Source organism: Ictalurus punctatus, chromosome 9, assembly GCF_001660625.3.
Source record: "Ictalurus punctatus breed USDA103 chromosome 9, Coco_2.0, whole genome shotgun sequence".
NCBI lineage: Eukaryota > Metazoa > Chordata > Actinopteri > Siluriformes > Ictaluridae > Ictalurus > Ictalurus punctatus.
Window position 1 is genome coordinate 4,058,224 of NC_030424.2, and position 12,944 is coordinate 4,071,167.

General features: G+C 42.1%; 2 protein-coding genes across 3 annotated transcripts; one reads left to right on the top strand and one right to left on the bottom strand.

The window, feature by feature from the left end:
- Positions 1–119: 119 nt before the first annotated feature.
- psma6a (proteasome 20S subunit alpha 6a) lies at positions 120–3,936 on the top strand. 2 transcript variants are annotated; one of them, XM_017475996.3, is made up of 7 exons: positions 120–301; positions 926–1,020; positions 2,236–2,317; positions 2,540–2,695; positions 2,842–3,020; positions 3,130–3,224; positions 3,735–3,936. In XM_017475996.3, exons 1-7 carry the CDS (start codon positions 226–228, stop codon positions 3,790–3,792), a joined length of 741 nt encoding a protein of 246 aa, XP_017331485.1. In that variant the 5' UTR covers positions 120–225; the 3' UTR covers positions 3,793–3,936. The 2 variants fall into 2 exon arrangements, with proteins under 2 accessions (XP_017331485.1, XP_053538460.1); XM_053682485.1 differs by lacking the exon at positions 120–301 and adding an exon at positions 636–672.
- Positions 3,937–8,218: 4,282 nt separating this feature from the next.
- On the bottom strand, positions 8,219–11,580 carry nfkbiab (nuclear factor of kappa light polypeptide gene enhancer in B-cells inhibitor, alpha b). Its single transcript, XM_017475822.3, has 6 exons — positions 11,229–11,580; positions 10,048–10,153; positions 9,755–9,962; positions 9,488–9,576; positions 9,034–9,315; positions 8,219–8,812 (listed from the first exon to the last, which is right to left on the bottom strand). The coding sequence occupies exons 1-6, from the start codon at positions 11,471–11,473 to the stop codon at positions 8,780–8,782; spliced, it is 963 nt and encodes a 320-aa protein (XP_017331311.1). The 5' UTR covers positions 11,474–11,580; the 3' UTR covers positions 8,219–8,779.
- Positions 11,581–12,944: the final 1,364 nt, after the last annotated feature.

Consider the following 12,944-nt stretch of genomic DNA (forward strand, 5'->3'; position numbering starts at 1 on the left):
CGGAAACATCCCGCCTCCTTATTAGGATTGGATACTTGAGTGGCCGTATCTTGCGCTATGATTGGATTGTCGTTTTTCCGCAGCGCCGTGGTGCAACTATTAACCAATCATATCACAGGCGGGGTTTGTCGGAATACGGATAGGGATTAAAGTTGCTGAAGTAAGAAGTAACCGGCTCAGGTGTTTACACATCTTTGTGGCTTTATTTTAAATACATAAATCGCAATGTCTCGGGGTTCGAGTGCGGGATTTGACCGCCACATCACCATCTTTTCTCCTGAGGGCAGACTTTATCAAGTCGGTGGGTAAATGTGCTAGCGACAGTGTGCTGAAGAAACCGAAAGTGTGTAAATGCTCAGTCATGGACAGCAGCAGCACTAGCGTTAGCTTAGCATTAGCTTAGTTTATCTAGTGTTTAAAGTTATTATTTATTTCGTGCCACTCTTCGGAAAGAAAGTGCAAATGTAAGAATATAAAATGAGACCAATTGGTGTAAGATAATCGGAGGGAAATTCAGTTATTAAAGAATAGCAGTGGGCGGAGAAGCTAGCTCATTTAGCTACAGGGCTACACACACAATAATAATGAGCTGTGTGTGTATTTTTTTTTAAAAATGTATAGTGGAATATTTGATCTAGAGAAGTTCAGCTATGGCATGTAGTTTTATTATCAGTAAGTAATCCACTGACTTCACACAGTTTCTCACAGTGACAGTTAAGAGTCACTAATTAATGTCATTAATATTAATAGCCTCATTATCTTTATGTAGATGTGCTAATCGTGAGACAGTAGTGTGTATGTGCATTTCCGCTATGCAGAGAACATGTTAATGTGGTTCACTTATCATCAGCTGGTAATCTTCTTCTATACAGACAGTAACAGGGAGTATCTTCACAAAGTCATGTTTATTTATTTTTCCTGACAGAATATGCGTTCAAGGCCATTAATCAGGGAGGACTGACCTCAGTAGCGGTGCGGGGGAAAGACTGCGCTGTCGTCGTCTCTCAGAAGAAAGTTCCTGTAAGAAGTTTTAACAACACAGATGTCTGTCTGTCTCTCTCTGCCTTTATTTCTCTGTCTCTTTCTCCATCTCTCTCTCTGTCTCTTTCTGTATTCCTGTCTCTCTGCCTATCTGTCTTTCTTTATTCCTGTCGCTTTATCTCTTACTCTCTCTGTCTGTCTGTCTCTCTCTGCCTTTATTTATTTCTCTGTCTCTCTCTCTTTGTCTCTCTCTCTCTCTCTCTCTCTCTCTCTCTCTCTCTCTCTCTGTATTCCTGTCTCTCTGCCTGTCTGTCTTTCTTTATTCCTGTTGCTATATGTCTTACTCTCTCTCTCTCTCTCTCTCTCTCTCTGCTTTTATTTATTTCTCTGTCCCTCTCTCTCCATCTGTCCCTCTCTTTCTCTCTCTCTCTCTTTCTTTATTCCTGTCACTTTATCTCTTACTCTCTCTGTCTATCTGTCTCTCTTTGCCTTTATTTATTTCTGTCTCTCTCTGTCCCTCTCTCCATCTGTCTCTCTCTCTGTCTTTCTTTATTTCTCTGTCTCTCTCTGTCCCTCTCTCTCCATCTGTTTCTCTCTCTGTCACGCACTCTGTGTCTATCTGTATTTTGCCGTCTGTCTGTCTCTTTCTCTCTTGCTGTCTGTCTTTCTCTCTCTGCCTCATGCCGTCTGTCTTTCTTTTTATCACTCTCTTTATCCCTGTCTCTCTCTCTTTATTCTTGTCTTTATCTCTCACTCTCTCTTGTTATCTCTCTGTCTCTCTCTTTATCACTCTCATTATCACTACCTGTCTGTGTGTGTGTGTCTTTCTATCTCTCTCTCTCTCTCTCTCTCTCTCTCTCTCTCTCTGTCTTGCTCTGACCATCTCTGTCTCGCTCTGTCTCTCTCTCGTCACAATGAAGCACACATTTGTGATGCATTGCTGATTTAGTATAATAATTATTTTAATAAATGTGGTAAAATGTACGGCTCGTCTTATTGCGCTCAGTAGAAGGTAAAGTAGGAGTTTATTAAACAGTTTCACTCACAGTCAGGCAAAGAACAATCACTGTTTGGGTTTTTTTTTTTTGTTGTTTTTTTTAGTCGAAGAGTCGGCTCTAATTGATGAGCTGAGTCAAATGATTTGACTCACTGAACAGAGCTGGAATTGCCGTCACTAATCTACAGTACTCAGTGGTATGTGTCCCTTCTGACTATTTGTTGTTTTTTTTTGTTTTGTTTTGTTTTTTTTTAAAGGACAAACTACTGGACGCCTCCACCGTTAGCCACTTATTCAGAATAACGGAGAACATCGGCTGTGTGATGACCGGCATGACAGGTGAGCGTTTTACTACCGAGTTTACACTTTCTCTGGAATCTAAGAAGCTGTAAAGTGAGAACAGGAAGTAACTTGTAGCTTGTTGTTCAACTGTAAAAGGATTTTAAAAAAGTGTCATTGTTGGCAAATCGCTGTGGTATTAGAGGAATAAAACACTTGTGAATGTGTGTGTGTGTGTGTGTGTGTGTGTGTGTGTGTGTGTGTGTGTGTGTGTGTGTGTAGCTGACAGCAGGTCGCAGGTACAAAGGGCTCGCTACGAAGCTGCTAACTGGATGTATAAGTACGGATACGAGATCCCAGTGGACATGCTGTGTAAGAGGATCGCGGATATCTCTCAGGTGTACACGCAGAACGCGGAGATGAGACCGCTCGGCTGCTGTAAGTCCCGTCGGAGATCACTAAACACTAAACGTCCTGCTATAGCTTCGTTTTAGTTTTTATTTTTATTTTTTTGCACGACCAGTTCGAGCGAGAGAAATTTGGTCACACAATTCGGCTAAGTGGAGATTTGTGTGGTGTGTCAGGTATGATCGTGGTCGGGGTGGATGAGGAATGCGGCCCGCAGGTGTACAAGTGCGACCCCGCCGGGTATTACTGCGGTTTTAAAGCCACGGCCGCCGGCGTCAAACAGACCGAGGCCACCAGCTTCCTGGAGAAAAAGGTCAAGAAGAAGCTAGACTGGACCTTCGAGCAGACCATCGAGGTAACGACGTCCTTCATACGGCTGCGGCGGTCCATCGGAGCGCCTTTACATTCTTTCATTAGCGAAAAAATTGTGCGTTTAAATCTAGAATTTCTTTTCTATCTGACAGACTGCAATCAGCTGCCTGTCTACAGTTCTGTCCATTGACTTTAAGCCTTCAGAGCTGGAAGTGGGCGTGATCACCACAGAGGAACCCAGGTTCAGGTGAGTCAAACACAAACACTCGTCTTTAAACCTGAAGAAGAAGAAAAACCCTCAGGGATAGAAAATGCGGAGTGTAAAAGGAAAAATAACATGGATTTTTTTCCTTCTTCTTCCTTTGCTGTCAACGGAAATCCAATGCAACGTGAACGCACGAATTAAAAAAAGACTAATATTGTATGATGAGAAGATTTTCACTGCATGAGTAGTCCTAGCTGTAATGAGCTCATTAATCACCGGTTTAATTGAACACAACGGCTTCCGGTCTCGTTGTTCAGCAGCACGTACTGTAGAATAGCACTTGATCCAGCGCAGACTGTTTTTTTCTTTTTTTTAACAATCGGCAGCAAGCTCCATGAAGTGCACCAGTGAAAGTAAAAGCATGCTCTCTGTGTGTAAACTTATGTTGCATAAGAAACGCTCACGGACACAGTAATGTATTATTTTGTTGCGTTGTATATTTAACGATGCCCTTTATGCGTGTTTTTGTTTTTTGTTTTATTTCCGCTTCAGGATTCTGTCTCAGTCTGAGATCGACGCCCATCTCGTGGCCCTGTCCGAGCGCGATTGAGAACGAAGACGTTAAGTTTGTAAGAAGCACTACGTCATATCCTCAGTATTCAGGTCGCCCTCTCTCTGCCCCGCTCTCTCTCTCTCTCTGTTTATTTCGCTTTCTCTTGCAACACATCAATAAATACACAACTGTTTTTGACGATCTCTTAGTCCTGGTTTCTTTTATTCACCCGCTCTGATTCTGTTTCTAGAGAATATTGATCATGTTGCTCGGGGCGGCTGTGGATCAGGTGGTAGAGCGGGTTGTCCATTAATCGTAGGGCTGGCGGTTCGATTCCCGGCCCACGTGACTCCACATACCGAAGTGTCCTTGGGCAAGACACTCAACCCCGAGTTGCTCCCGATGGCAAGTTAGCGCCTTTCATGGCAGCTCTGCTACCATTGGTGTGTGTGTGTGAATGTGTGAATGAGACACAGTGTAAAGCGCTTTGGATAAAAGCGCTATATAAGTGCGCCATTTAAAACGTGAAAAAATCGTCTCAGCCTGCATTATTTATTTAACGCATTTTACGAAATCGCTCTCTTCCTCGTCGTGTTCTGAGGAGTGGGTTATTGCAGCAACATGCGACTTCCTGTGTGAGTTTCCTCACCGCTGTACATTAAACTCTATACAGAGTGCGTTCTTCTCTCCAATCTGCTTTCGCTAGAGTGCACTCGGAGACGACGCCGCAGAGTTTCACGTTAACGTCCTTGTTCACCCGAGTGTCAGGATTCTATCAGTTAGAGTATTTTACTGTACAACACTGAGTTTGTGTTTATCTCTCGCTCTGTATCTGCACTTCATTCTCTCCTGTGATGTGTGGAACACTGCAGTTTCCTTTACATCAGTAAACTAGCTGGCTGGCTGGCTGGCTGGCTGGCTGTCTGTCTGCAGATAATTCTTTATCTGTCTCAGTATCCCTGTCGCTCTGCTGGTCTGCACGAGGACCGGGCGATTTGACAAAAATATCGTATCGCGATACTCGGAAGATATTTCTACAATACACATCTCAATATTTAGATTAGATTTCAATTATTAAGAAATTATAAAGATGGTACTTCTGTTCAGTTTCTAATTATTATATTAAAAAAAATTAAACCGTTCACAAAAAGATATCGTAGAAAAATGGCCGTAAATTTATCACAATATCGATATCGTATCATCATATCGTCCAGCCCTGAACGTCCTTCTGTCCTTCTGTCTGGATTTTTGTCTATATCTACATGAATAATAATAAAGTTAATAAATTATAACAACAATAAAAATCTTCTATTTACATTGCACCGTTCATACATATAAGATGTAGCTCAAGGTATTAAAGTGAGGCGTTAGAGGTCATGTCACAAAATAGAATTAAGACAAAGCCAAGAATGAAAGTCGAATAAAAATGAAGAAATTATTATAAAATATGCGAAAAATGAATCCACAAATGAAAGTAGAGAAAGAAAAGTAAATGAATAGAAACGTAAATATAACTAGCTAGGTCTAATAAAATAATAGAAGAAGAAGAAAAAACAGGTTTTTGTCTGTCATCTTTATGACTACACGTATATATGTCTTTACATATGACTACAGTAAGTGGCAGAATTATTGGCACCCTTGGTAAAGATCGGCGTGAAATCGTGTCATTTTTCAATTTTTTATTATTTTTTTTTTTTTAACTTTCTTAGGACTTCACGAAGGGTGCCAATAATTATCTGCAGATGTGTGTGTCTGTACTTTAAGCGTTCTTCAAATTCTTTGTTTTTTGGGGTCAAGGCTTGTCATCTTCCTTATACGGTTCCTGAAGACTCTCTGAGAGGAGCATGCTCTTCTAGTGCTCTACATAGGAACTTCCTTGAGGTTTCATTTGCATCTTGAGAGGTAAATGAATCGCGTCCCCTCCGATTCTTCCCCGTATTTGCATAGAGATGACGGTCCGGTCTCGGGGTTAATAAATGAAATGTGATAAATCCCCGAAGAACAAAAATCAAACGGAGAGTGAGACAGACGGGTTTTCCGGCTGACGTTTCTCGGATTAAGCTGAATCATCTGAGATTCTTGCACTTGTTATGTTAGTGTGTGTGTATGTACACTCCAGAGGGAGAGTTCTGACTCTGTGATTTGCATGAGTGTGTGAGTTTTCTCCAGAGAGTGACGCTCGAGTCTGAGACGCAGGTACAGCCCCTTGCCTATTTCTCAGGTTTGTATTTAAATCACTGAAACCACACGCGTCACCTTTCCGTCTGCGTTTACTGTAAAGGGAAGTCTATAGTACGCAGAGGTCACACTCGGTACGCTCACAACACGCACGTAAACAACAAAATCAGTGTGGGGTGTGAATGTCAGCTAACACTACATGTTTACACTTTACTGCAATCTCACTCCGTGTGAAATCAAATGGTCGGTCAGCGTGGGCGTCTGACACCTTAATATTTAATCGCAGGTTTATATTAACGCGCTCGTTCTGATACGTCATCGTTACTATAGTAACGGCTCGTTCACAAGGACCGGTACAGCGCAAAGAAACAGACTAAAATAAACATGTAATCGATGATACAGTGAAGTTTTCTCTAATTATTGATCATTTTTGGAAGGAGTCTCCAGTGTCAGACATTTTCCCACATCTTCAGGACAGAAGAGTTGACGCTTCTTTGCGGTTTACGTGTAACAACAGTTACGTGTAACGCCCCCCCCCGAGAGAGAGAATAAAGAGAGGCTGGTGAGGGAACGAGCGTTTATAGGTACTATAACGTAAGCGACAAGAGGAAGCTGTTTTAGAAAATGTATGTCACGTCGTTTTTTAATGAAGAAAAAACTGCCATCGCTAGCACATGGCTGTGGTATAAGGGTAATAAAGCACTTTGGATTCAGTATTTTAAACAGAAATCTGCTTTTTTAAACCTGCAGCACTGCAGGTGTGACCGGTTTTTCATTTCAAAAGATCTCGCTAAACCTTTTCTGATTTGTCTTTTTGTGTAAAATCGACCCTCTCGTAATCATCGCAGTTAATGTCTTTTAAAAATAAAACAGTTCATTTAAAAATGTATTATCAAATGAAAATATCTTAATTACAGCCAAATGTGTGATCACAATAAAGTAAAACCAATTAAGCCAATTAAGACTTAAATCTTAATAATCTCATTTCTATCACAATCTTACTTAATATACTCATATTGTTATGTCAGTCCAAAAATAAGTATTGGCACCCTTTACTTAATAGACAAGACAAACCTGATGGACAGGGTATTTTTTTATTTTTTTTATGAATAGCACATCTCTGCTATTCATACTAGGATAAAAACGAGTCATGCTAGCATAAACCATCCTAAAGTGCTAAGTCAGACACATGACTGTCTACACCTCTTACACAACACTCGCGTCAAACTAGCAGACTGAAACGAATTTAAATATATTCTTCAGCTTTATAAATAGTGTTGTATATTAAACTAGTTGCCTGGTGTTACACTGACTAGCTAAACAGCTAGCTAGCTAGCCTGCTACTTAGCTACTATCTCTATATAAAATAAAGCAATAGTTCGTCCAAAAGTTTATATATATACAGATATATTTCTGGGATAGATATCTGGAACGTGTTAAAAATAAATCTGGCAACTTTAATCTATTACTGATTATTATTATAAATGGGCTAAAAACATTTTCCGCTCTAGCTTTTAATGAATGAACTTTTGTACGGACTGTATTATTTTACATTGTAATTTTCTTCTTTGTTACTGTTTATTTCTTTGATATTTTTGACCTGATTATTATTTATTGCCGTTTCACGTCAAGACTGTAAAGCACATCGATCTTCGTTTTAAATGTATAAAAGATGCTGTATAAATAAATCCCGAGCATATTAGAAATCACGTGAACTGTTCGAGGAGACGTCACGATTTACATTTCTAGCTTCCGTTACTATGCTAGCGATCCATCATAGCGTGTTGTTTTCCACTGTGAAGCTAACATGGCTAACCATTAGTGGACATCTATAGCCTCCAGTTTAGCATGTGGCACTAAAATCCGTTCAGTATCAGTATAGTACATGTGTATCGGCTTTTAATGTCTGGCTTCCAGACGGAGACTAAAAACTCTTCTTTCTGAATAAGAAAAAAAAGGCATCACTGTGGGAAAACGTCGTGCCATTCATCACGTTCAGATTCGCAGAACAGAGCGGAGTGGTTTTTTTTCCATGAAGTGTCTCATATCTGGAATTTCAGCAGGCCGGATGACTCGGACGGGGGAATTTTTAGCATTGCCAATCTTGAGTGTCTCATCCCCCACAGGAAATTCCAGCCTTTCTCAGCTGATTGAAGCCCAAGCACACGCACACACACATGCGCACACACACACTTCTCCACAGCCATAAAAAACACAAAAAAAGCCAGACTAGCTCCGGTTACAGCTCGCCCTCCTCCCTCCTCCACCACTTGCTCCAAGAAAAGAAGAAAGAGGAACAACACACTGCGCAATTACGGGGTTTTAATTTAGCAGAACATTTCGGAATTTCCAACTGCATAGAACAGGATACACATCTATACACCATATATAAAAATAAATCTGTCTATACACAATATATTACAGTTTAATACAACAGCACTGCAGGGGGCGGAGCTTCAGTCCAGACTCCAGGCATGCGCCGATTATCAGTTATACGATACGCCACGATATTTAACGCACCGTATCGTCCCAGTTGTCTTCCAAGTGTCCGTATTTTGGACGTTTTTACGTTGGGACACGTGCCCTTTCACGATACGATCGTAAACCATGATATATTGTTGGATAATTATGATACTAAAACCCAGTATCGGCGCACACACGCCTAAACAGCACGCCTGGCGTCTTCTCTCTTCTTCCGTTTTTCATCTTTTCTTCCTGCACGTTTCCGCTCGGCGTCTGTCCGCGGTCTTCCGCCTGCGTGTTCTCGGCTCAGGGTCACGTCTATCTCGGTATGTCCTCCTGTAGCCTTTTGTCCTGCGTCTCCTCGGAAGATTTTTAATCGTCTTCGACTCTCCGAACCACTTCTCTACTCCTGCCCCATCACTTTAATGTCGTCGTACTGTGGAAAGAAGGGGAAACTGGAGTTAGGAGCAGGAAACGTGAAACAGCATGGCGTTGTATGATTTTATGTATAGTGCCAAGTAAAAGTACTGTAAGACTACCGTAAATACCTTATTACGCTCATGCAAAAAAATACATACGGTCACTTTATTGCCGACTTCTTAACACAAAAACAGCACTGGTGATTTAGATATGGAGATGTGTAAAACACACACACACCTCATCGTCAGACTGCAGCTCGTTGCTGTCGAAGTCGTAGTCGTATTCGTCCTCGCTGTCCTCGCACTCGCTCTCGGGCAGATCGCGCAGGTCCTGATCCGTGACGTCGTGCAGCGCTTTCTGGATGTCGATGTTCTGGCGTCCGTGCGTGAGATGATACGCCGAGTGGCCGCCGTACGTCAAGCTGTTCACGTCAGCGCCTTTGCTGATCAGGAGCTTCACCAGGTCGAGGTTCTGCAGGTCCACAGCTAAGTGGAGAGCCGTCCTGCCGTTACACTGCTCCTGAGAACGCACACGATATTTACGTTTTAGAAATGTTATTCACATTTTGCAGTAAACATCTTTCAGCTTTATTTATTAATATTTACAGTCCGTGGTTCCTAAATGTTCTGTTTTGTCAGTGTATTATTATTATTATTATTATTATTATTATTATTATTATTATTATTATTACCTGTTCGTTGATATCTGCTCCAAAAGAGATGAGGCTCTCCACCAACGAGAGAAAACCGTGTACAGCCACCACGTGTAAGCATTTCTGACCTGCGGAAAAACAAAATCCAATCTCTCACTCAAAGTGATCATGACACACGGAAAATGAAGTGACCCGTGTTCGATCTGATTAACGCGTGACATTTAAGACATCCACAGATTTTTCATCATAATGGGTTGAAGTGATCATGAGGATGGACGCTTTGATGAGTGTGAGGATGAAGCTCACCGCTGTAGTTGGGTGTCTGCAGGATGGAAGGCAGAACCGCCGAGCAGTTTTGCGTGAGGAGACCGAAACACGCGAGCGATCCCGTCCTGCAGGCCATGTGCAGGGCCGTGTTGCCATTGTTGTCTACTAACATGGGGTCGCAGCCGGCCTTCAGCAGACGCTCCACCACCAGAGGCTGCTCTGTGATCACGGCCAAGTGCAGCGCCGTCTGTGGAAGGATTAGATCTTTATGAGTTTCCGTCAGCTTTAGCGAAAATAAATCAATTCGACTGAGCATGTTTTTAGTTTTCTACCTGTCTCTGGTAGTTCTGTTTGTTCAGGAACGGGTGCTTGACGGACATTTCGATCATTTTCAGCGCCATGTCTTGGGCTTCGTGAATGATCGCCAGATGCAAATACCTGTGAGAAAGAAAATAAGGAAAGATTAGTGACGGTCAAAATGGAATTTAACGGTATACATTCTGCGTGCTGCACACGGCTCACTGGGGAAAAACAAGCAGTGACTTTTTTTCTCTCTCTCTGCAGGCAGTGGTGTTTTTCCTAGAAGGGCCTTACTGGCAGACAGCCCGGGACTTTCCACACACACACACACACACAATTATGCAAGCGCGCGCACGCGCACACACACACACACAGCCAAAGTACAAACACTATAGTCAACAATCCTTCCTGCAGAGCTTGTATGTGCACTCACTCAATCTAAACCTGCAGAGCTTGTATGTGCACTCACTCAATCTAAACACATACCATGCATTTATCTCCTATATATTACATTATATATGCATTCTTATTTTTAAAAAATATTGCAATCAAAACAAAAAGGTATTTAAACAGATTAAACACTACCAAAAAAAAAATCTCTGCACGGAATTAACACTTAGTGTGCATTCATTTTTTCCCTCAGACCTGCTGAATAACACCTCCACTGTTCCTTTAACACTCAACACTGCACAGATTGACCTGCTGGTGTTAACTGCATCTTTAGGTGTTTAATTCAGCACTAATTTATTTCTACACTAACCGCACGTTTTGGAGTGTTTATCTATCGACATGCTGTTTATGGAAATCAACATGAAGTTGTTTAAACATTAAATACTTGTGTTTTTGTTTTTTAAAGCCTAGTGTTTAATTTCTACTCAAAGCATTGATGGTGTTTAAGGTGCCATTATTTTCAGCACGAGAATAAACTGTTGGATCTTGCAGTGTTTCATTTAAACTAACCCCTGTCATGTCGAATAAAACTCCTACACGGCATGCACGTGGAAATTCCACCTGTTTAATCAAACACACACCGCGGCGTGAGCTTTAATTCCGCGCTACTTGCACACTTTATAGTAGGTGTTTATTCCGCTGTGCGCGCGCACGGTATCGGTAACGTTAATCCCCGAGCAACACCTCGAGTCTTTTTGCAAACAGCCGGGTATTAAAGTGCACGATGTTTTTCTGTTTGATATAAATAAGGGTCACCACGCACGTGTCTCCGTCTTCCGTGATCTCGGTCCTCCAGCGCTCCTCGTGCGCTCCGTCTACGTTCAGCCTCGCGAAGTCGTCGACCACGGATGAGTCGCGCGAGCTACAGTAATCCTCCGTGTCGTCCTCGCGCAGGGAGTCCAGCCCGCTGTCCAGCCGCTCGTCTATCACCGTCCCGGCTTTGTGCGCGCGAGCTTCCGAACCGTAATCCATGGGACTCGTGCCTGTGATGTTCCGATAAAGAGCCATTTTTTAAAAGTTTGTGTTTGTGTGAGAGAATGAGAAAGAAAAAAAAAATAGAGAGAGAGAATATGTATGTTCGAGTGTGAAGTCTGATCTGAGCTGCTCTGCTCGGGTGGAGGAGTTTAACCTCCGCGTGCACAGAGGAGGAGCTTAAGGCCGGGTGGGGGATTTCCAACACAAAGCCTGTAGAGAATTTATTCATGTCCTCGTTTCATTCCTGTTATAAACACCTCTCCTCGTGAACTTCCCTTTGGTTAAGTAACAAGTAGGGGGGGGCGGCAAATCAGATCTGTGTCAAAATATCGGAATTGTGCATCCAGTCTCAATATTGTACATGCAGGCTTGGATGAAGAAAAACAAAACAAAACAAAACAAACAAACCAGGGAGCACGATTTACCCAGAAGGCATTGCTGCGATTTGATATCCACTGACCTCGGCCTTCCAAGCTGGTCGTATCAGCTCGAGCTCCAGTTATCTCCAACCAGTCCTCATGTTCTCCTCACGTCGGACGCATCGGATATTGTTGCGTACGTGTAAACAGCTCGGATTGTTCGCATTTGTTCCACATTAAAATGAGGTTCTGAATATAAAACTGTGCTCACTCGCACCTAAACCCTGGCATCTGATCCTCCAGTTCATTCTGAGTTCATCCATATTATTATAATCCGACGTTTTTTCCCCCCGAGTCCAATATTCAGGCGACACGTGAAGAAAAATACATTCAGTGTAGATTACCCAGAATGCATTGCTGTGATGTCCAAAATGGTGCCCTACTCCCTTACTCCTTATCCCTTACAAATGTGAAAGTGCATTATGGGTATTCCCTACCAGCTTGTGTGCGACTTCTGTGCATGTACCCACAGCAGTGCATTATGGGATTTCCTGAGTGGATATTCCTAATTATGCCCGGGCATGATTATCATTTTTGTAACCTTTTATTTTCCACAGAACTCCCCACGTTGTGTAATAGTGTCTAGGGCTTGGGTTTCTGTCACGGTTCTCATTTCCACATCTCAGATGTGTTTTATTCCTCTGAAATAATCGAGAACTTGCACAACTGCGCTCCTTTATTCTGCTAGCTAGTGAGGAATCTAGCTGATTAGTACGCTAGCTAGTTAGTTATTCAGTCGTTACAGCATATCCAGTTCTGTGCAAAAGTCTTAATCACATGCAAAGAAATGCTGTAGAGTAAAGATGCCTTCAAAAATAATGTTTCTCCATTAAAAAAAAGAGAGAAAAAAACGATAAAGAGCAGTAAACACTAATAAATGAAACAAAGGCAGTATTTGGTGTGATGACGCTTTGCTTAAAAAAATTGTCTCAGGTGGAATGAGTGCAGTTTTATAAGGAAATGAGCTGTAAGTGTTACTGAGCATCTTGCAGAACCAATCACGGTTCTTCTAGAGACTTCTCGCTTCTTATTTTTGCAGCGAAACCCACTCTTATCACTTCATATACTGCTTTCTTTACTCACAT